The sequence below is a fragment of the Etheostoma spectabile genome, chromosome 22 (genome assembly GCF_008692095.1).
Source record: "Etheostoma spectabile isolate EspeVRDwgs_2016 chromosome 22, UIUC_Espe_1.0, whole genome shotgun sequence".
NCBI classification, from domain to species: domain Eukaryota; kingdom Metazoa; phylum Chordata; class Actinopteri; order Perciformes; family Percidae; genus Etheostoma; species Etheostoma spectabile.
Genome location: NC_045754.1, coordinates 19,504,027 through 19,526,543, shown reverse-complemented (window position 1 = coordinate 19,526,543; position 22,517 = coordinate 19,504,027). Strand labels below are relative to the sequence as shown.

General features: G+C 39.9%; 2 protein-coding genes and 1 long non-coding RNA gene across 8 annotated transcripts in view; 1 reads left to right on the top strand and 2 right to left on the bottom strand.

The window, feature by feature from the left end:
- The window catches only part of frrs1b (ferric-chelate reductase 1b), a 28,764-nt gene extending 14,228 nt beyond the window's left edge, over positions 1-14,536 (top strand). The window contains 8 exon segments of the mRNA XM_032504363.1: positions 778-843; positions 846-892; positions 3,029-3,115; positions 9,847-9,944; positions 10,109-10,167; positions 11,647-11,790; positions 14,112-14,179; positions 14,277-14,536. Coding sequence (XP_032360254.1) covers positions 778-843; positions 846-892; positions 3,029-3,115; positions 9,847-9,944; positions 10,109-10,167; positions 11,647-11,790; positions 14,112-14,179; positions 14,277-14,369 — 662 coding nt within the window. The 3' untranslated portion in view covers positions 14,370-14,536.
- Positions 14,537-17,469: 2,933 nt separating this feature from the next.
- LOC116672475 (uncharacterized) lies at positions 17,470-20,366 on the bottom strand. The gene is made up of 2 exons (XR_004327559.1): positions 20,261-20,366; positions 17,470-19,655 (listed from the first exon to the last, which is right to left on the bottom strand). It is a non-coding gene; the product is annotated as an uncharacterized LOC116672475 (long non-coding RNA).
- A 964-nt stretch (positions 20,367-21,330) lies between these two features.
- palmdb (palmdelphin b) overlaps positions 21,331-22,517 on the bottom strand; it is a 78,583-nt gene continuing 77,396 nt past the window's right edge. For 5 of the 6 annotated variants that reach the window (XM_032504356.1, XM_032504360.1, XM_032504361.1 and 2 more), the window contains 2 exons: positions 22,318-22,409; positions 21,331-22,010 (listed from right to left, as the gene is read on the bottom strand). In XM_032504356.1, coding sequence (XP_032360247.1) covers positions 21,927-22,010; positions 22,318-22,409 — 176 coding nt within the window. In that variant the 3' untranslated portion in view covers positions 21,331-21,926. Of the gene's footprint in view, positions 22,108-22,317; positions 22,410-22,517 lie in introns of all 6 variants that reach the window. The other variant, XM_032504359.1, reaches the window with a different exon arrangement.

Below are 22,517 nucleotides of genomic sequence, written 5' to 3'. Positions count from 1 at the left end.
GAATGTTATGTTTGTCTGCGGACCAAATTGGTTAAAATGTCTTGTTGTCACCGTGGGATAGAGGGAAACGCAATTTCGATTTCTTTGTATGTTTTGACATGTGAAGAAATTGACAATAAAGCTGACTTTGACTTTGACTTTGACTGATATAGCTATTTCAAGTGGGTGATTGATGTGGGTGTGTTTTTGTATTTGAGAAGTTTTGTATTTTGCACTTTTTGGGCTTTTTTCAGAGCTTTCGGATCAAACAGTCGGTCTGAGCTCTTGGCCCGCCTTCCCGAAAAGCCCAGTCTGCTCTGATTGGTCAGCTGGCCCACTTGGTTGTGATTGGTCAACCATATTCAAACAAACCACTGGGTGGGCTGTGCTTGCTCATGCAGCACCAATGGATAGCACAGATGATAAACTTGGCTGGCATTCTCAATCAGTGACTAATTGATGAATTTCAAACAGGAATGTGGACGAGGCGTTTTCAGGCATTGAGGAAAAAAAGTGCTGTCCATGGGAGACAAAGCTTCTTTTGGAGGGAAATGTCTTTTTCATACTTTGTACATCTATTACATACAAACAAACAACTATAGTGCACTAAAAGATTGGAAAAATCCCCAAAAGCTTAATAGCAGCTCTTTAAGGACAATCAGTTTTGGCCCGTTAAATGCTGCATATGACCAAACAGACCGCATCTCCATTTGGGGAATACATTCATTAACAGTATTAATCCAATCTCAGATGTCCCCATATATCTATAAAATCACTTAATATGGTCTGTCCTCTCAGGTGTGTTAATGCTGACTGTCTGGATGTGGACGGTGAGCACAGCCATCATCATTGCTCGCCACTACAAGACTGCTGGCCTGACACGACTCTGCTGGGACAACAGCTGTGGTTTCAGGTGAGAGCTCCGATATTATTTAACGCAATGCAATTGCATTTATAGTATCAAATCATAACAAGCGTTATCTCGAGAAACTTTACAGATAGAGTAGGTCTAAAACACACTCTATAATTTACAAAGCCCCAACAATTTCAACATTTTCCCCAAGAGCAAGCATTTAGTGCGACAGTGGCGAGGAAAAACTTTCTTTTAGGAAGAAACCTCGGACAGACCCAGGCTGTTTGTGGGTGGGCATCTGCCGGTGACGGGTTGGACACAGAGACACAGATATACAGATACAGAGATTGCATAATAATTATAGCGGTTGGTTCAAGATTCAAGAACTTTATTTGCCATTTGTGTTTTCACACAAAGGAACTCTTGTGCGGTTGTTACTCAGAGAGTCAAGTCGAGTTTAAAAAGACACACAAAGCATTTACATTATAATTAAATAAACTTGCGCAAAACCATTAAAAAGTACAAGGAAAAATAAATAAATTTGCATTCATAAATTGCAAAAAGTATAATTGCATGTTGCCCTTGGCCCCTAAAGATAACCCCTTATAAGATATTGAAGTGCACAGTTATTATTAAATAAATAAATAAGATGCACAGATGTATTGCACAGATATGTTATGTTACACAGGCCCTGAGCAGAATAGTTCATTTTGTTTTGGCCAAAAGTCTCACTGCAGCTGGAAAGAAGCTCTTATAAAACCGTGTTCTCTTTGTGATGATGCTGTCCGCTCGCTTGTGCCTGAGATGATATGTACAGTTTTTGTGTATGAGCAGGGGGTGAGCTGGATGTGATGTGTCCCTAATAATTCTCTCTGCTCTTTTCTGGCAGCGCTTTGTGCAGAATGTGTCCATGGAGGGTGGAATGATTAACAGTGGAAATTATAGTAAAAATAAAGATAATAGACCTATGACTAGAAAATAGTTACAAAAATTAGAGTTCAGGGCATGGCAGGACGTAGTTGTGCGTAGCAGGCTGCTGAGCAGAACCACGGCTGCAACTATGATTTAGGTGCCACCCTAATCCAAGAAAATCTGCAAGGCAAGAAAAATATAAGGACTCTGGGGACTAAGCTCCCCAGAGCTAAGTTAGTAACAAGCCTTTCTGGGACATGGATGCACACAGATGGAAAGAGAGTGGAGAGAGAGGAGCTCAGTGTGTCAAAGGAAGTCCCCCGGGAATCTAAAACTATAACAGCATAATTAACAGCTGTTGCAAGGCAAACCGGAGCCTGCTCCACATATCATGTGGGGAGCCTGCTCTACATATCATGCGGGGAGCTTTGAAAATGTGGGTTGGACAATCTTCATGGGGGTTGTGGGGTCCTCCCCAGAACATGTTTAACAGAAAAGACGTCATTTCCTGTATTCTGCAGCCTTTTAACTTGTTAATATCTAGCTTGTTTTGTTTGATTTTTGCCTATTTGCTATTCCCAATTGGAAAAGCTTATAACAGGAGAACTGCAGGACCAGAACGGACGTATGAGGCTTCATTTGAATGCATACATCATTCAGTTCTGGAGATGTGCTTTTCTAGCAAAACTCAACCTACACATCAGTTAAAACAAAGCTCAAAAACCTCGCCTAAATAAGTCCTATTTGAATAACAATACCTAGGACATGCTTTATACCACATTATGCAAACCACCACATTTACCTTCTACATTTTGGGGATAACGCATGTTTAAAGTTTCGGACCTCTAGGCTTTACCTTATGGGAGCTAGGGAGTTTTTAGTTTGTGGTGTCACTCATTTCCCCAAAGGTGGTCTGGTGTACTGGCTGTACTAGCTACTAGTAAGATACAAAATGATGGGTGTATTTTGAAAATTCAACAACAGGAAGTGGATGGCCCCAGGTCACCTATTTTTAGCTAGATTTAGATAGATAGATTTCTTTTCTACTACTAAGAATCACTAAGACCTGAGGCCTACGTCTCAAAGAAAATGTTGTTAGCCTGTCATCTTGGTGACTTTGTGTACACACACATTTTTACACACATAACCCTGCTTTCAGCTTACAAGAAAATGTCACGGGTTTGGGCGGGTGAAAAAACAATAGAGATAATAGAGATAGAGATCCAGACTTCATCAAGTAATTGATTGGTCCTCCTCTCTCTCCCTCTCTACTGCGCTCCGTAGCTCCATCGAACCATGGCGGTGTTGGCTGTGGTCCTAACGGCAGTGGCCTTCACCCTCCCTTTCATATACAGGATGGGATGGAGCAAGGTAAGTTGCTCTGTCGCTGTGTGTGTGTGTGTGTGTGCGTGTGTGTGTGTGTGTGTGTACCCCCTCCATGATGGTCCACCTGTCCCTCCATCTGTCTAACTGGTTCTTGGCATCTCAGAATCTTCTGCTGTGTGTCTCTGCGTCAGTCTCACACGCACAACTCCACAACAATTCATTGTGTCATCATGTAATGGCGTGTTGGTGGACCTCAGAGAGTGGTGTGTGTGTGTGTGTGTGTTTATATACCAGCCATCTGTAAAGACTTGTACTAGTATAAACTAGTAGAAGCGCGGCGCACAGTCACAGAAGGCTTGTATCATGTGGACACGCCGATAGTTTTGTCGTCATTACTTAAAATTACTCATGGGGGAGACACAAACTACGCACTATAGCTTTAAGGCATGACACACTTAGAAGTAAAACTGAAAAATAGGCTATTAAACACATATAAAATGTCATCTTGACACCCAGTCCATTAGGCAAGAGTGCTGTCAATCTTTCTATTGTGATGTCCATTGGATCAGAGGGGGAACATAACTGCCTGGTACAGACACAGTGTACAGGAACACAAGGCCCAGCAAGGACTGTTTTGTTCAGGTGAACATACAAAAGGCTGTGCCCTACCCTGCCTAAAGGGTTTTTACACACAATTTTTATGACTCGACTGTTACGATCCGTGAATATACATCCCTCTCCCTGTGTGTGTCAAGCATCTTTTGTTCTAGCAAAAGCAAGGCCTTCTATTATGACTTCTTCCACCTCCTCCTCTGACAACTTGTCCTTTTTCCATTCCAAGCTGGACGTTTCTCTATTTCTGTCGGATAAATTTCCTTCAACATTAAACCACTTTTGAATATTCATGACCACCAATCATGCATAGGTAGGCCTATTAGCTAATGCTAGCTCCCAAAATTCTTCATGCGGCACGCTAAACCCTTAAAGGAGAATTACGGTCGATTCCAATACAACAACAGTAAATTTGGAGTGCTGTCAGTAGAGAGAAAAACAAAACCAATCTTGCTGCCTCCACCATGTTATCCTCCTGCTAGCATAGCACGCAACAGGCTTAAACAGGGCAAGTTTTAGGTGTGTTTTTAGCTTCTAAACACGTTCAACATGTCATTAAAAGTGCCTACCAATGTGCAGTGATTCCTTCACACAGTGAACACAGTGAATCTGACAGGAATGCATTGAACGTTCTGCTAATTCAGCTCTGTTTGATACTGCAAGGATCAATAAAGTATTTCTGATTCTGATTCTGCTTCAGGACCGTCTACAAACTACAACACCGAAAAGAGTTACAAACATATTTTCAAAACTATAAAGTGCTGTAGTGCAACTGGCAGGAGACAAGGTATAATTGAGGTAAGTTTGGAGACACTAGCTTATTTAATCATTATATTGTAGCCTACATATCTCTTTTCGTTGTTGTAGTTTGTAGACGGTCCCTAAGCACTCACCCAGGGACCCTTTAAAACAGTCACAACATCATGCTATATTATTAATACAGTACAACACAACACAAATGCCCTTTAAGAGGAGGAATACAAATACAGTGGGAATGCATTGCACAGTAAAGAGCTTTACAATGTGATGAATACATTAGGTGCAGAGAGGACATATGATTGTAAATAAATATTAACAATAGTATATAAGTAAGTGGTAATCCTTCTGGAGTGTCGGGTGCAAAAGATAAGCGGTAGCTTAAAGTCTCAGTTTCTTGATATAGTTCTAATAGGCACAGAGGAGTTGATAGAGACTAACAGTGGTCATCTGGTCTAAGGTAGGGTGAGCTCTGACACGGGCAGATGAGTTATAAAGTTTGATGGCAGCAGGCAAGAATGATTTCCTGTAGTGTTCCTTTAAACAGCCGCGTTGAATTAGTCTGTTGCTGAAGGGGCTCTTGAGTGTGTCTAGTGTTCTGTGGAGGGGGTAGGGGTCATGATCCATAATAGCCAGATGTTTTGCTTGCATTCTGTCTCTGACCAACTCCTCCATGGAGGTAAGCTAACTGCTATGCCAACTACAGACTCTGCCTTTTCAATGAGTTAGTTCAGTCTGTTGGCATCCTTTGCTTTGATGTCAGCACCCCGACACACCGCAGCAAAGAAGGCAGTGCTTGCAACAACGGACTGATAGAACATCTGGAGCCTCCAGTTACATACTGTACATTGAAGGACCTGAACCTTCTTTTAGAAGTAAAGCTTGCTCAGGCCCTTCTTGTATTCGTAAGATGGTTGAATGTCGAAATCCACAATTGAAGTGTTCAGTATAACCATACATTTAAAACACAAATGCAAAACAGATCATTTCTTTTAATAGAAAACATTGTCAGATTGATGGTTGCAACATGACGTACAGTAGGTGGGTGTAGTTTTAAAGACAAATAAACACAGAAGGGTCAATTTTAGTCTGTTAAATGGGGCTCTCTGTCAATACTTCATGGTGTCCCAAAATATAAACTGCTTTTTTATCACTTAGTCAAGGCTAACTGATGATCGCCTCTCCCCCTTGCATTGAAGTTTCTCTCACTTTCATCACCCCAAGTCACATGCACAAGGTGGTGGGTTGCAGTAATTCACAAACATGTCCTCAAGTGCCCCAGTGTCTCTATAGACCCTTTTTCGTCCTCTGAATGTTTAGCTTTTTGAAAGGTAGCATCCCACTAGTCTTCTGCTTAGTATACAGACCCTCTGAGGCCAGTTTTGATTGTATCAGTGAATTATCTGCTCTCATCTCCCAAATGACTCTGAAATACAACAATATTGTCCTTCTTAGTGATTTGAACATCCACATTTGCTGTTGCCCTGGAGCTATGACCCATGATTTTTTTTTTTTTTATTTCCTCTGAATCTTTTGGTTTCCGATGATCAGTAAATGGCACAATGTAACTGAGTACATTTACTCAAGTACAGTACTTAAGTACACATTTTAAGGTACTTGTACTTTACTTGAGTCTTTTCTTTGCATGCCACTTTCTACTTCTCATCTCAGAGAGAAATATTGTACTTTTTACTCCACTACATTCATCTGAGAGCTTAAGTTACTTTACAAATTAAGACTTTTGCAACTAACCCTAACACATGTAGTTTGGACAATCGGATGTTTCATTATAAATTAAACTACCCAACACCATGTAATCCTACTAGTCCAGCTGAGATGGTTAGACCATTAAGCTGTTGGGATCCTTTACACTTTCTAAAATGGCAGGATGCTTCTGCGTTTAGTACTTTTGCTTTTTAATAGTTTAAGTACATTAGGTATTTTCCTGATGATAGGGAAATGTTTTACTTAACATTTTCAATGCAAGACTTTTACTTGTAACAGAGTATTTTTACAGTGCTGTATTAGTACTTTTACGGAAAGCTATAATGCATAGTTTCTGTCGCCCCAATGAGGAATTCTAAGTAAAAACAACAACACTGTCTGTGCATCCATGTGATACAAGCCTTCCGGGATCACTTATAATAAAGGCTCTGAATATTTCCACCTCTGGGTCTAACCCATGTTTAAGGTCAGACCCTACACTTAGTTTTCTCCTTAGGGCTCTCTGTCTTCAACCCTGTGATAGAAGATCTTTCAGCTATCTGACCACGGGGTAATCATTTCTTCCTTGATTTTCCACATGCTCCTGCTGTCTGCCCTGCTCTTCTCCGCTCCCATATCCTCACACTTGTCCCTGAGTCAAATTTAACCTGTTTTCAAAGTTTTTAATATCATAAATATGGGTTTCTTTGAACCAAATTGCCTAAAAATATTATGGATGTACGTTGTATGAAACCCATACAACATAAAAAAAGAAAAAAAGTATGATTATTTCCATTAAATTTTCTGTTTCATCAAACTTTTTATAGTATATGAAAACATGTTTGAATGATTTCAAAACTGTATCCTGACTAAACTTTGACAGTCTGTGATACTCAACATCTTCTCATTGTAACTAATCGTCAAAATACTCAAAAATGGGATATAATGTCATATAAATTGGGTTTATTGACCATGAATTTTAAAAAGCTTTGAAAAAGTGACAATTTTATTAAAGAAAGTACCTAAAAGGAAGTTTTTCCTCGCCACTGTCGCACTGTTGCTTGCTCTGGAGGAATCTACTAGAACTGTTGGGTCCTTGTAAATTCTGGAGTGTGGTCTATCTGTATAGTGTCTTGAGATAACTCTTGTAATGAATTTATACTATAAATAAATTGAATTGAATTAAAGCGTCGATAAAAAGGGACAAAAATTTCAGAGAAAAAGTAGAAAAAGTTAATTTTCAATTTTGACCCAGAAGGAAAACAAGCTTATTGTCGACGGGAAGACAACACGAGGGTTAAACTCCTGGACAGTCTTCAGTCCCTTACCAGTCTTATTGACTGAAACTGTCATAACACCAGAGTACTTTTTAATGTCTAACTCTTTAGAAGTGTCTGTCTCTAAATGTGAGGACGTCCTACACTTCTTTAGAGACAAAGTACTTGACATCAGAGATAAAAACTGTAAATAGTGTTCTCTGAAAACATTGCACTTCTAAATTCCTTGAATTACATCACTTCATCAGAACATCACATTATCTCTTCTACGAAGACATCCACCTGTTCCCGCGACATTGTTCTAACTCAGCTGTTATTACGTTATTGGCACCATTGGCCCCAGCATTCTTTCAATTATCAGATATCATAATAGCAGACCAATCTCCACATTTTTTGTGCATCTGTACCAGTGTCCCCGGGCCCTAACCCCCCTGGGTCTGTCCTAGGGTTCTGCCTGTTTAAGGGAAGTTTTTTTTTTGGGGTCTTTGTAAATTGTGGTCTAGACCTACTCCATCTGTAAATTGTCTTCAGATGACTCCTGTCGTGATTAGACACTATAAATAAAATTGAATTGAACTGAAACTCCCATGTTTTTCTAAAATCCTTGAAAAGGTGATTTATAACCAACTGTTGTCCAAAATGGGATTTTTTGAAAAATTCAAGTCTGATTTAAAAGATTTTCACAGGAATCCGATGACCTCCTTCTTGCTGCTTCTCAGCCTTTGACACCATATAGCTCTCACTATAAAAAAGTAGGCTCAAACTACTCTGTTGCGTGTGTGTGTGTGTGACTCAGCCGTGTTTGTCACATGCAGTTCTGTTCCATGGTGTGACCAACACGTTTTGAATCCAACCGACCATTTGCTCATCCTGACTCACCAGAGGCTGAGCTTTCAGGACAAATAACAGAATAGCTGCAGGTTTTTCTGCAGGGCGGCTTAGTGCTGAGCAGCGTGTGGCCGGCCCACAGTCACCGATGGAGCTCAACGGTGTTAGCCTGGCTCCACCCTCCAACATAAGTCTGCTCAATTTTCATTTTCCTTCTGTACTACGTCTGGGTTTGCGGCATATTTCGGGATTTTTCTCCGGTCAAATCTCTACCGGTCCAATCAGCGAACAGAGGGAGTGGCTGAGAACGATGCTGTTGAGGCCGTGCGCTAGACTGCGTTTAAGGCAGCGGAGAAAGATGCGAGCAACTCTGCAGAACATCCACAAGCTAGTTTCCGGGCGGTTCCGGCATATGATATATCATGAGCAAACGTTAGCGATTGGTTAAGGCAGACCCAATAGTTTTAAACTTCAGCATAGTACCCGCCTTCAAGGAAGTTAACACTTGTCAATAGAGACTTGCCAGACTCTCTGTGCTAATGAACTGTACCAGTCAGGTAGGACCAGGCTACAGCAGTGTGGTTCCAGAAGTCAAAATCACATTGATTTTCTCCATAAGGATTTTGATTATCAGCCATAATGTCTAAACCAAGATCTTCAACAGGGAGTCGGTGACCCCTAGGGGGTCCTCAGAGTTAATAATGGGGGGCTGCCAAACTATGTTAAAAAATACATAAAATATACATTAATATGAATCCAACATATTAATAGCAAAGATAAATTGGCCTATTTAAGATAAGCCTACTATAGGTAAAGTAGCCACTCTGATAGTCAAACAGTTAAGCTTAAGGATTCACTGTGCCTTCCAAATGTACGATTAACATTAAAACATAAGGCATAAATAATAACTATTTATTTACATCCATTTGGCCCAGCTTAATATTGACTCAATTGTATACTTTATATGTAGTAGAGGGGTCCCTGCTCAGTCTCTCTTCCAGCTAAGGGGTCCCTGGTCTAAAAAACATTGAGCTAGAGATGAAATGCTATAACCATACAGGTATCTTTTGCAAAGATCTTTACAGTCATTCGCTGAAAGAATCAAGCAGGCCGGCCTTGTTGCACTGTCCAAATTTGTCTTTCAAAACTTGACATTTTCAGTGTATAACAATTTTTTTTTTCCTGAACCGAGTTTAAAGCAACACTAAAGCCCTTTTGGAATTGTCCATTACCACTTTCGTGAAGTCTCATTCGAACTACCCAATCTGGCAAACTTGTATAATGTAATGTACAATTCCACTTCTAACCTGAGGGAAAAGTTCTCTAGTGTTGCTTTAATAACAGCAGAAAGTGGAAGCAGACGGATGTCACAAGAAATTATCCTGGAAATATACTTCGGTGAGGGGTTGGGGACACGTCATCACACTGTCCTGCAGTCCCTGGAGCTCACACTTTAACTTTAAAATATAATTTTAAATGTGCATCAATAGTACAAGTAGTATAATGTTTTTGGTCATTTTCTTGCTTCTGTCTAAAGACACAGCATATCACTGCAGCTCCTGTCCCTCTGTGTTTCTCTCGTCTTCTCTGCCTTCGTAGCATGCAGGCTCTCATCCTTACATCGGTTGCACCATCATGGTTCTGTCTGTCTTCCAGCTAATTGTGGCATTTCTCAGGCCAGCCCCGGAGTCCCCCAGGTAAGACCTAAAACCAGGTTTTAGTTACTCCATGAATTCTCTATCGCTGTCTCAAATCAGTGGATTTTTGTCCTTATTTACTCCTGTGTGGAGCAGTGTTAGGATTTTGAAATGTATCCACATTAGTTGAAATCATAGCAGGTCTTATGTCTTTGCATCTGCAGGAGGATGATCTTCAACTGGGTGCACTTGGTAACAGGCACAACTGCCCAGATACTCGCTGGTAAGAAGAGTAGAAAATATATTTTTCTGGAGAAACAGGGTGGGATTGCTGCTGCTGCTCAAAGTTTAGATGACAAGACTTGTTTGCCATGATCTGTTACACATCCATGGAGCACATGATGCCGAAATATGATCTCAGTCCCCCACAATAGCCAGGCCTCGTGAACCTTACACCAGGGGTGTCAAACTCAACTTCACTAAGGGCCAGCCTGAAAAATGAGAATCACATCAAGGGCCGGACATGTATAGTTTATTGACATGCTTTTATTTAAGAGGAAAAAGTCAAATAAATTGTATTATTGCATGTCTCATATAGCTTTTTCACTTACAGTTTGGGCCTCATAAAGCCTAGTTGGTTGAAAAGGTCCATAGCCATCATAGGAAAAAGCTCCAAAAATGTTGACAAAAGCTCCAAAAAGGGTTAAAAAAAGAAGCAACAAATACGTCGCAGAAGCAACAAAATTGTCTAAAAAGCACCAGAAAAACATCAGAAAAAGTAAGACGTCGGAAAAGTAGCAAAAGCTTCATGGGCCAAAATTAATTGTGAACCCAAATTAATATGTGGGCGCATGTCGGAATGTGCAGGCAGCCCAGATCACGTACCCACAGGATGGAGTCAAAATGAACTACTGTGTGTGTGTGTGTGTGTGTGTGTGTGTGTGTGTGTGTGTTCGTTCATGTTAACGAAGGAACATGTTACCCAGGGCAACAGTGTCACTCATTGATATGTTTTGAGTAAGGTTGCACAATATCGCTTTTTATCATCATCAACTGGCGCAATAAATACATAGCGAAAGGCTGTGACATATCGAAAGAAAATATGGTTAGAAAACTTTAACGCCTTTAACACTTTAAAATGTCATTCTATTTTTAATAGTGCCTTTTATGTTTAATAAAACAATGTTGAAAATGATTTTCTTTTGTTTGTTTTAAACAAGATTTTTTAGCTGAATACTGAAAGCAGCAGAAAGACAGAATTGAGTACACTTTATATATCGCAAATAATGTTGTTATCGCAAAAATTCAACAAGGTTATGGCAAATTTTCCTATATATCAGGTTTTGGATACAGATTGTTAGTAGGAGACATTCATTGGTGGTTTGGGATTAAACATGGGATCTGTTGTTGCTGTTGTAGGATTTGATGACAAGTTAAATTAAAAATGTCACCAGACATCCTATTTTTATACACTGTGCCATGAGGAGTGTATGTGCTCTTTCCTAGTTTAAAGAAAACAATTGTAGCATGAAGCCATGTCTAACATCGCAATCAGGGTTCAAAATTAATTTTTCGTCCACCAGCTTAATGGCTAGTGAATGTTCAATTTTTACCCCCACTCAATAGATCACCATAGTTTTTTGGCTGCTGAGTGACAATCTGCCTCCATTAATATTCTACGCATTGCAGTAGATGGGCTAATTTGACCTGTCGCGTATGGTTCCCTATGTTAAAACACTGACTGGTCCTCTCTCCCTCCCAGTGGGGTGTGTGTTCCTGGGTGTTGTTCAGCAGACGCTGCCGTTACCCAGCCCCTGGTCTTCAGCCGTGCTGACTGGATGGCTGCTGTGGATTGTTCTGGCTCACCTGCTGCTCCAAAACCATTCCTACAAACTCCGGACTCGAGGTAGGACCATGTCAGACTCAAAAATGAAGGTCAAACATAACGGCTGATTGTTGGACTGACAATAGAATCGCATTTTGACAAAGTTTCAGTGGTTACACTTGACTTGAAGGGTATGTACATAAAACTGACATGACACCAACATGAACGTGTCATAAACATTATAAACAAGTCATAAATATTTATGACACAACGCTTCTTTTAGTAAGTGTCATTCGGTTTTGTCATGACAAGTTATGGTTATAGTATAGTTATTGTCATGACAGTGTCATGTCACTCTTATGTATGTACCTTCAAGTAAAGAGTGAAATATTTATGAGGACTTACACTGAGGCGGCTGTGGCTCAGTGGTAGAGCGGTTGCCTGCCAATCGGAAGGTTGGTGGTTCAATCCCTGGCACCACAGTCCCATGTCGAAGTGTCCTTGGACACTGAACCCTAAGCTGCGCATCGGAGTGTGAATGTGTGTGAATGTTTATCTGATGAGCAGGTGGCACCTTGTACGGCAGCCCCGGCCACAGTGTATGAATGTGTGTGAATGGTGAATGTTTCCTGTAGATGTAAAAGCGCTTTGAGTAGTCGTTAAGACTAGAAAAGCGCTATATAAATACAGCACATTTACATTTACAATACCCCCCTCGATTCTTGGATCAGAGCTTTAAGGGTGCCTGGAACTCTTAAAAAAACAAAAACATTTTTAACATCACTGTGGAGTATTATGATAGGGGAAATACTGAATTATGTAACTAGAAAGACACCAACTATTCTGAGAAAACTTCCTTCAATGCTGAGCCACAGGGCCATTACTTTAAGAGGTGCTATTACATATGAAATAGGATATTTATCTATGTAAAAGAAGTATCAGTAACTTGGAAAATTAGAGAAATATGTGATTTTGACTAATTGCTGACATGCACTTTTTTCTGAAAATGGCTCTGAATCTTTTTCTGAATGAGCTAGCTTGGGTTGAGTTTCATGAGGCCGTGATATTCTGCCATACATCAACCAATGTGTCCCTAAACTAGACACTTAACCCCTAGTTTCTCCAGAGGCGTGTGACCCCTGACATACAGCATATAGCAAACGTAAGTCGGTTTGGTCAGCATTTAGCAGTTTACGGATGCTTCAGCACCCCTAAAGAGGGTTAAATTTGCCCGTGCGTTGAAGTGAAGTAATGATGCACGGTCTGCAGATCCCTCCACCCTCTGTGCAGTCACCCTGATCAGCCAGTAGGACCCACTAGTGCAGCGGTGTGATGCCTCACTGTATGTGTGTGTGTGACACCAGAGCACTCTTCAATGTGTGTTTTTAGATTTTCTCTTCTGTTAGCTGTCGATTAGTTAGAAATGACTTTGTTTGATTCAATCAGCGGAGCGTGCTGTCTGCAATGACAAAATCAATTGTTCTGTTCCTACTCATTATGACAGAAAACTAAAATGATTTGTCTGTGTGTGTGTATATTTATGTGTGTGTGAATGTGGCAGCTAAAAAGCTTGGAAATGTCACCTCTCTTTGCTGGTGTTTTAATTAGGGACCTAACATGAACTCTGTCCTCATTTAAAGGGACAGCGGTGGGAACACTGTTTTTTCACCTTGATGTACTAATGTGCAGTGTGTTCCGCACTGCAATATTCCTGAAAAAAAGATTTATTCATACTAAAACCATAAACCATATGATACTTTCCTTTGATTTGCGTTTTCCAAGCAGCTCCGCTCAAAAAGAAGAAATGAAAACAGAAATCCACACAGAGCTAGAAAACAGTCACACATATAGTACAGAGGTGAAGACATGTCAACAGCCACGGCAAAGAAACATGTTTCATGGTGACATTTTTGGATCCAGGTCTTACAATAGACTGATTGAAAGTAAAAAAAAAAAGAAAACATTTTGTTTTTCATAATTCCAAACATGCATGGAGTGCAAAGAGATGCTGTCAAGTAGTCAAGTCAATTCATTCATAGAGCACAATTAAAACCAACCGAGGCTGAATAAAGTGCTGTACAAAGTTATATTCTGTTATAAAAACAAGGGAAGACAATAAATAGATAGACACAATGACCATCACACAGACAACACACTTCTATTTAAATGTCCCTTAACTAAGTCATACACCAAAGGGTCAAAATGTGTTTCCAGAGGAGACTTAAAGATCTCGGCAGTAGAGGAGGACCTAATATTAAGGGGAGGTTTGTTCCTGAGTTCGCTGTTACCGAGTCTGAGCATGCTCTTCTTGTGGATTATTTGAAATATTTGTGCGGTTATGCATGTTTTTATTCTCTATCAAACATATGGGACTGAACGCTGCAGTCTGTATGAATCCACAGGAAACCGCAACGGTGACGACAAAGAGAGGCTTTGGTTTGCTCAGTTGGAGAGGCAGCAGCACAGAGAGGTGAGACAGGGAAAGACACACCATACTCTCTGTTTTGGCTTGTTTTATTCATGGTCTGCTTCACTTACATAGTTCTCTTCACTGCTTCTTCTTTCAGGTATCTAAAGTCAAGAAGATGGTGCTAGTGGTGTTCCTAATGGGAAACACGGGGTTCCTGGCTGCATTTGTAAACGCTATTGCAAATGTATAATTCTCTACCATAATGTCTTCTAAAACGTATCTAGGGGTGGGAGTCTCTTGGCACCTCACGATTCGATCCCGATTCAGAGGCCCAGGAGATACGATGCATCTCAATGCAACAATTCTGTGTTGGGAGGTTGGTCGGGGGGGCGGATGGGTCTAACACAGGACTTTCACCAGGAGAGCGGGGTTTGGGTCCTTAACCCTCATGTTGTCTTCCCATCAAAATTGAAAATCAACACTTTTGTTGACGCGGTTTATCAATGTTTCTAACTTTTTCTTACGTTTTTGTCCCTTTTTCAACACTTTTGAAGCTTGTTTTCCATGTTTGTCAATTTTTTTGACGTTTTCAACAATACGTAACACTGACGTATAGGAAATTAAACCTAATGTTTGAGTTAGAAAAGCAGAAATTAGGAATTATTTAGACTCAAATTAAAGGAATGTACAGTATGTTGATCGATAACCACAGACTGGAATATGTCAACTTTGACTCAATACTATTTCAAAACCACTTCAATTTGTTTTTCAAATGCTATAAAATTGAATAAGACACCCCAAAATTAATGAAAGTAGAGATTTGTACTTGCCAAAGAGTGTTGTGTGGAATCAATCATGTTATTTTGGGTAAATTAAAAATAACATTTATATAGGAAAATGGGTCAATTTTACTCGAAGACAACATGAGGGTAAACCGTCCCGTTAGTGCTGCGTGTCAGGGAAGACGCTTTCTTCTTTGATCGGCCCGTTATTCCCGTGTGTCACGGACCCGTAAGCCCACCCACGACCTTTCCCTTTTCCCACGAGCTTTTCCTTAACCCAACAGCGTCAAAAGGGACGCCAATAGACCCGACCAAGCAAGTTTTTTTTTTTTTATAATGTATACTGTACTTTATCAATCTCACAAGGGAAAACTACAATGTGATTCACTCTGTTGTTATTACACACATTACACACAAGCCTAAATTACACACACATTCTCCTATACCTATACATGCACTAAATGGAGAGATGTCAGAGTGGGGGGGCTGCCCATGGAAAAGCGCGACAAGCAGTTGGGTGTTTGGTGCCTTGCTCAAGAGCACCTTGGCAGTGCCCAGGAGGTGACCCAGCACCTCTCCAGCTACCAGCCCACCACCAGACTTTGGTCCCTACGGGGACTTGAGTTGATTGACTTGTCTGCATCGAGCAGCGAATTGTTCTAGAGAGAATCGCGATGCACCTAAGAATCAATTATTCTTCCCACCCCTAGTGTCTACAGTATATGTTTCTCTTATTCAAGGACCATTTCCTTTCAGTGCTAATATAATAATAACAAATAGCCAATTTCAGAAGTAATTACTTTTTTTCTTCTTTTTGTTATCTCTGGTGTATTATGCTATAATGTTTAATGTTTTGTACCAATATTCACATCAGTTCTTAACCTAGTTAACCTATATTTCTGTTACATTAGCCCAGTTAAATGATTATTCTGGTTTCATGAAACGTGGGTCTCATTTTTGTATTTTTGTCCATCATCCTTATTTATAATAACACATACATCAGCCAACTTGTACTGTACTTGTACTGTATTATATGGAATAATTTGGTTTCTGTTGCTGTTTGTGTTTGTTGCCGTAGTGTGTCAGTTCTCAGTTTTTTTGCCATGCTATTTTCTCGTTGGTGGAGTTATTTGTCTCTTGTTCCTGTTAGTTGGATTACTTTTGTTTTTTGGACATCCGTTTCCTTGTTTTATTCACTTTTTTTCTGCTGCATTCAGGCCTCCTTTTGTTTTAAGCCTTTAATTTGATTTTAAAAAATCCAATAAAGGCTATATATGAAATTGAATTCAGACTGTTAAATAAAGCTATATTTATCTCTTTTTCAGGCTTCTCCAAAAAAGGAATCCCCCTGTTAAACCAGAGTCATTCCAACTCAGAGTGACACAACACATATCCAGTGTGTCACTCGGGTAATATCGGACCATTCTGATGTAGGATTTTCAAATTAAAGGCTTAAATTTCCAATTGAAGCTATATTTGAAATCTTGTTCAGGTTGTTAATTAAAGCCATATTTTGACTCTTTTTCACGCTGCTCTAAAAAGGAATCCTCCTGTTAAGCCAGCTTCATTCCAACTCAGAGTGACACAACACATATCGAGTGGTTCACTCGGGTAATATCGGACCATTCTGATGTAGGATTTTAAAATTAAAGTCTTAAATGTCCAATTATGTTATATTTGAAATATTTGTCAGGCTGCTAAAGCCATAATTTAACTCTTATTCATGCTACTCTAAAAAGGAATCCTCCTGTTAAGCCAGATTCATTCCAAATCAGGGCGAGACAACCCATATCCAGTGTGTCACTCGGGTAATATCGGACCATTCTGATGTAGGATTTTAAAATTAAAGGCTTAAATGTCCAATTAATGCTATACATGAAAACAAATTCAGACTGTATAATCCATATTGTAACTCTTATTCACGCTACTCTAAAAAAGAATTCTCTTGTTAAGCCAGGTTCATTCCAACTCAACACCTGAAAAAGAGTTAAAAAATGGCTTTAATTAACAGCCTGAAAATAGTTTAAATATAGCTTTAATTGGACATTTAAGCCTTTAATTTTAAAAATCCTATTTCAAAATGGTCCGATATCACCCGAGTGACACACTGGTGTTCTATCACTCTCTTTAGCCGATGTGTGCAGAAATGTGCTGTCTAAGAACTACTGTCAGTTTGTGCATAGTGAATACAATGTGGACACAAAAGGAGCAAAGCGGTGTGTGTGTGTGTGTGTGTGTGTGTGTGTGTGTGTGTGTGTGTGTGTGTGTGTGTGTGTGTGTGTGTGTGTGTGTGTGTTGTGTTTCTTGTACCTATTTTCCGTTAATTTACGGACATTTCTGTTAATTCCAAAAATATGACTATGGAAGATTCCTTCATGTTAACACGTATATTATCACTTATTTCTGTGGACTTTTCTACCAGTGTATGCCCTTGTCCCCAGAGGATGAGCCAATTCAGCAACTTTCCTCCTGTGTCACCCTCAGGCTTAAATGTTATCTTTGCACGCATATAATCTCTTCATAGACACATCCCGCTCATCTACCCCAACAAATAAAGCTAGCCAGGGCTCTTCATATACATTGTTTATTGTTGCACTTATCTCTTTAATACTTGCACAAGGAATACAAAGTAAAAAGCCCCTGCATTTTTAGTCATAAAGGCCTGAATAAGACCCCAAAAGCCAGGTCAGGGATTTGTTTCACAGAATGTTCAAACATCAGCAAGCAACTTTGAGATTTGTAAGCTATAATTTAACAAAGAACCATACAAACAAACAAAAACAACGCTGTTTTAGGTGAGTTGAGTTCAAGAACGTAACACGCTCTTAGAAGAGGCTTTTCAGAGAAGCTGGTAATAACAAGGCTTTATAAATAATGATAAAGATATCTAATACAATCATCAAATACCATTTATATTTCAGAAAGATCTTTTTTGAAAATATATTGCACATGGTCATGAAATTCACTATAAAGTGAGCCACTCACGGCTTGAATATTGGAAAATGAAATCAGAATTTGATTGAACATTAACCAGAAGTCTATGTAAGTATACTGTAGCTTCACTGTAAGTGATCATTCATTTATAGCTCTATTGTATAAAGAATAAAATACTTTCATTTGTGGAAATCTACTTTATCATTTGGAATTTCCAAAGCAATGACATTTCAGACAATGGACGTCCAATTCCCACAAAGTGTCATTGGTCCTTTTCAGCACCATGACAGTTCACTAAGCCCTGTAGTCATTGGATTGTCCTACTGCAGGTCATACAGGATGATGTGGTACTAGTTCAGGCTAAACTCAAACGGTTCTGTGTCCTGAAGTACCACCCAGGGAGTGAGAAAACTAAAAAAAAAGAAATGGATTTAGTTTTTTACATTCATTTATACACTTTTATATTCACTAAAATCTCATTTTGTATATTGTGCTGATCTATGTCCGTCCAGCTCACCTTGACATATTACTTTGCAGCAAAAAAAAAAAAAACATTGTACGAAAATACAGTTAATATACAGTGGGCAACGTAGCGTTTGCTTAATCAAGACATACAACAACATCAAAATGTGTTTTCAAATCTGGCTTGCATTTATAATGTCAAGAAAAGTTTAGCAAAGAGTGGACTCAACGACACATTTGTCAAACATTCACGCATATTAGCAAAAACACTGCTTTCAGTTTACTGTCAGCGAATTATCAAACCTTATAATAAAGGAAAGGGTCACATTTTATCAAGCCTATCTTAATACAATAGACACATGTCATTTGTATGTTGAGAGACTTATTGGTCACTAATCATTCCTCTTACTGGACATACATACCGGCCTTGGAAGCAATCTCTTCATAGTGTAACTCAACGTGTTCTAATGAACGGGGTTGTATGATATTGTATGATAACTTATGCAAAACAAGTCATATGATCCTATGAAATTACTGCATGACAGTTAGGTATAGCGGGTTAAAACATCGACCCGCTTAAATAGTACTCCTAGGAAACGAACTTCCATTTCCTGGGTGAAAGTCTTCTGTTTTCCCCTTAATGTCTTTCGGGACATAAACTTCACTCCCCTGCTTAAAGCCCTGTTTTTTAGGACCCACCATCCACCCTGACCTACTCCCTAATAGTTAGTTTGTCTTGTGCATGGGGGATAGTTCTTGGCTTGTGCCCTTATAAAGACAGCATGTGAGGGGAGGAGCTTGCGGAGGAGCCCAATTTGTATATATATTGGTTGGGGGGGGGGGGGGGGGTTGCCTAGCACTAGTGACAATTAAAATAGCCTACTACAAAAAGAAAAAGGAAGGTTAAATAGCATTAAATTATCTTAATAAATAGAAGGGAACAATGAAAAAGAACAATAGATGAGGTATGTAGAGTGTAAACAGGTCTATACTCCCTATGCGGCTCACAATGATCTTATACAGCGGCAGTCATTGTGGTGCTTATAGTAATACATACGTGGAATACATACGAATTACAGTGCATTACTTTTCATTGCTATTTGTACAAATGGTTCATGAAAACAGCCTAAAAAGAATGAGATTCAAAAGTCACAGTCCTTCTGTGTACAAGTGGATTCTAATGTTCAGCTAAAGCTAGAAGGAGGTTTGTCTCCTCTGTTCTGTGTTTTCTTGCTGAGTCGCAGCAGAGAAATACTTCTGAAATCCGTAGATACAGGCAGATTTGCTGTTGGTGTCAAAGTCTTTTCCCACCAATGTGTGGTTTCACTAACCTCAATGCTGCATAATGGGTCCAATGGCTATGAGTAATGTGAAAGGTGCTGCTCGTAATGGTAAATCCACAGAGAATTATCACCAACTCTGCAGATCTCCCACTGAAGGAGAAGCTAAAGTCTTAGAATCTCTCGGCTCATTGTTTTAACTTTTACAGCCGTTCCTTTGATGCCCTATACTGGGTAAACCCCGCCCACTCTGCCGGTGATTTGATATCGCCCTGCAGCTCGGTCTGGCAACCTGCATGTTTAATTCTCCTGCTTCGGTTCACAACTTTGCGAGAACCAATCACAAACTGGCTTATCTACCTGGCGCGCTATTGGCTGGTTTAACACGATGACGATAGAGAAGCGACCAAGCAGCTTCTTGTTTTCATTCAACATAGCGGCCACCGAAGCGCAACCGAAGCGCAACAACCCGTCGATGCCGCTACGTCACCCAGATCATCTGATTGGTTGAAGGACTATCCAATTGGGTAGAGTCATTTGAATTATGCCCGTTGGTCACGCCTTGTCCAGGGAAAATACAGAGCAGACCTCCCGGACCAACGCTCAATCGCAAATCTACTGAGCTTGGCTCGGTCTGGTGATAGCCAGACTATTGATACCCAGTTTCTGCTCTCTTATTAAACTTGTTTCCAGCAGCAGAAGGCAGCTGTTTTTGCTGCGCTGTTTCTGCTAAATGTGTAAATAGGTAACCGTTTACTGCTAAAGGTGGTCATGTTTTGTTCACGGTTTGTTAATGCTGCTCCTGAGTGACCAAAAGAAAGTCAATCGGTAATCTCAACACAACCTTAGCTCTTATTAAGTGATGGCCACATGTAAACTATCGTGAACCGTTTCATCATTTCATTTCTGAGGCCACTAGATGAACTCTAGATCACTACCTTCACTTCAACAAGTCATCTTTGTGGCATCAAACCATCCCCTAACAAAAACTGAAATTAAGCCCTTACCCTACAGTTACATTAGCTACAAGAGACAGCAGAAAAAAGCGACAGGCTAACATTTTTACTGGGAGTGGCTGTCTGCCAGCGACAAGCTTGCCAAGCAAGGCAGGGTGAGAATAGACAAGAAGTCAATTTAATGCAAATGCTGCGCGATGCGACAAAGCGACTGCCAGTCAGAGTGAACATGCGTGACATATGTACAGTGGTTGCTTGAGTCGAAAATCATTCAAGATGGCGGAAACGCTTCAGGACATCGTATTTATGAATATCTCTGATACATTTGGCATTTTAACTCATATTTTGTTATTTGTATTGAGAAATAAATGCTTTTGAATCCAAACACATCGTTCTTGTGACTTGAAACTACCTCTGAAGTGACTTGTGAGACCTCTTGCAGATCCTAGACAATAGCATGTTACTATCGAGACAGAAGTGGCTAGTAGCTAATGTGACTGTAGGGTTAGTCCAACCTTCAAGAGCAGTGCTACAGAAAACACAGTTCAAATAAATGGAAAAACATACATACAGAAGACCAATATAAAACACTACAGGCAGTATTGTAGTAGCAATAAACCTAGACTTGATTCTTCTAACACATACTGCTGAAGCCTCATAAGCGACCACTAACTCTTGATGTGGGCTACATATGGCATGTGAGTACTGTATAGTCGTATTCTACTATCCTCGTAAATAAGGCCAAATATTTAAAAATATGTTTTTCTTTCCACCGGCAGATTTTTGAGATTCTGTGCTTCTGGATTAGACCATAAAAACAGTTCTTCAATAGGCAAGTGATAATCCACAAGGAGACGTGCAGCTATTGAAAATGATTGCATGACCCATAAGCTGACAACCTGGATTTGCTTCTTGTGTTTTCCATGACCACGGTTCAAAATATTTGTATTGTTTTTGATCATTTGTTTTAAATGGAAACTGTATGTTGGCACTGCCCCCGTTAATATTGTAATACACGTTATTTTACTACTCCAACAAGTAGTAGAAGCTGAAGCCTAGTGACCTAATGACCTTCCAGCTATGAGTGTTGATTCAAAAGTGATGAGGCCACGCCAGTGGTGAAAATAACCCCCACCCTCTGGCCATCTGGAATTTATTTGTCCATGGTTATCTATGTCCATGGTACAGTATACAACTCGATGCACCTTGTCCAAAGTAATGTGGCCATGAACATTGTCATTGTCTTGCTAGTTTTGTCCAAAGCATTACAGAAGCAGAGCGTTTAGGTTATGTCACAAGATGAAACAAACAACTGCAACACTGCATTTAACTTGAATGAGTATAACATTGACAATCAATGCCCTTAAATGGCAAACTGTTGACCGGGTCCTCTTCACTCGGTTTTTGTAAACTCGCCCGCCTCCCAGCGCAGAGCCATGGAACTCTTGCGTCTTCCTCCTGCGTAGACCTCTGGAAACTGAGAAAAACAGCTGATTGTTTACCTGCTTTCAAAGCACTTCCTCCACCTCCACCTCCACCTCCTTCACTTCCACCTCCTCTCTCAGGTGATTAGACTAAAGGTGGGATAAGTAAATCAGTTTCAATGTAATGGTAATTACACCAAACTACATTTTGCTCCATTTCTGTCTTATTTGTAACTTGATAAATAGTTGAAATGGTAATATTTTTCATTAGGTATAATAAAAAAAAAACAAAGCAAATTAAAATAGTTTCCTTGAAGGTTGCAACAGTGAAATAAGATTTTCAAAAAAGCAAGAGCTTACTCTGTGATCACAGGACAAGGCAGAACGATCCATCCTGTAGGCTGTTTTCATTGGTGATGATGGCGAGGACTTGCACTTCAATGGTACATCCACTAATAACAAAGTCCAAACAGCATCATTAGCTTAAATGTATACGTACAAAGAGGGAAAGGTAGAAAAAAACTATGTGTGCAGAGTGTTGCAAATAATGTATTGTGTTG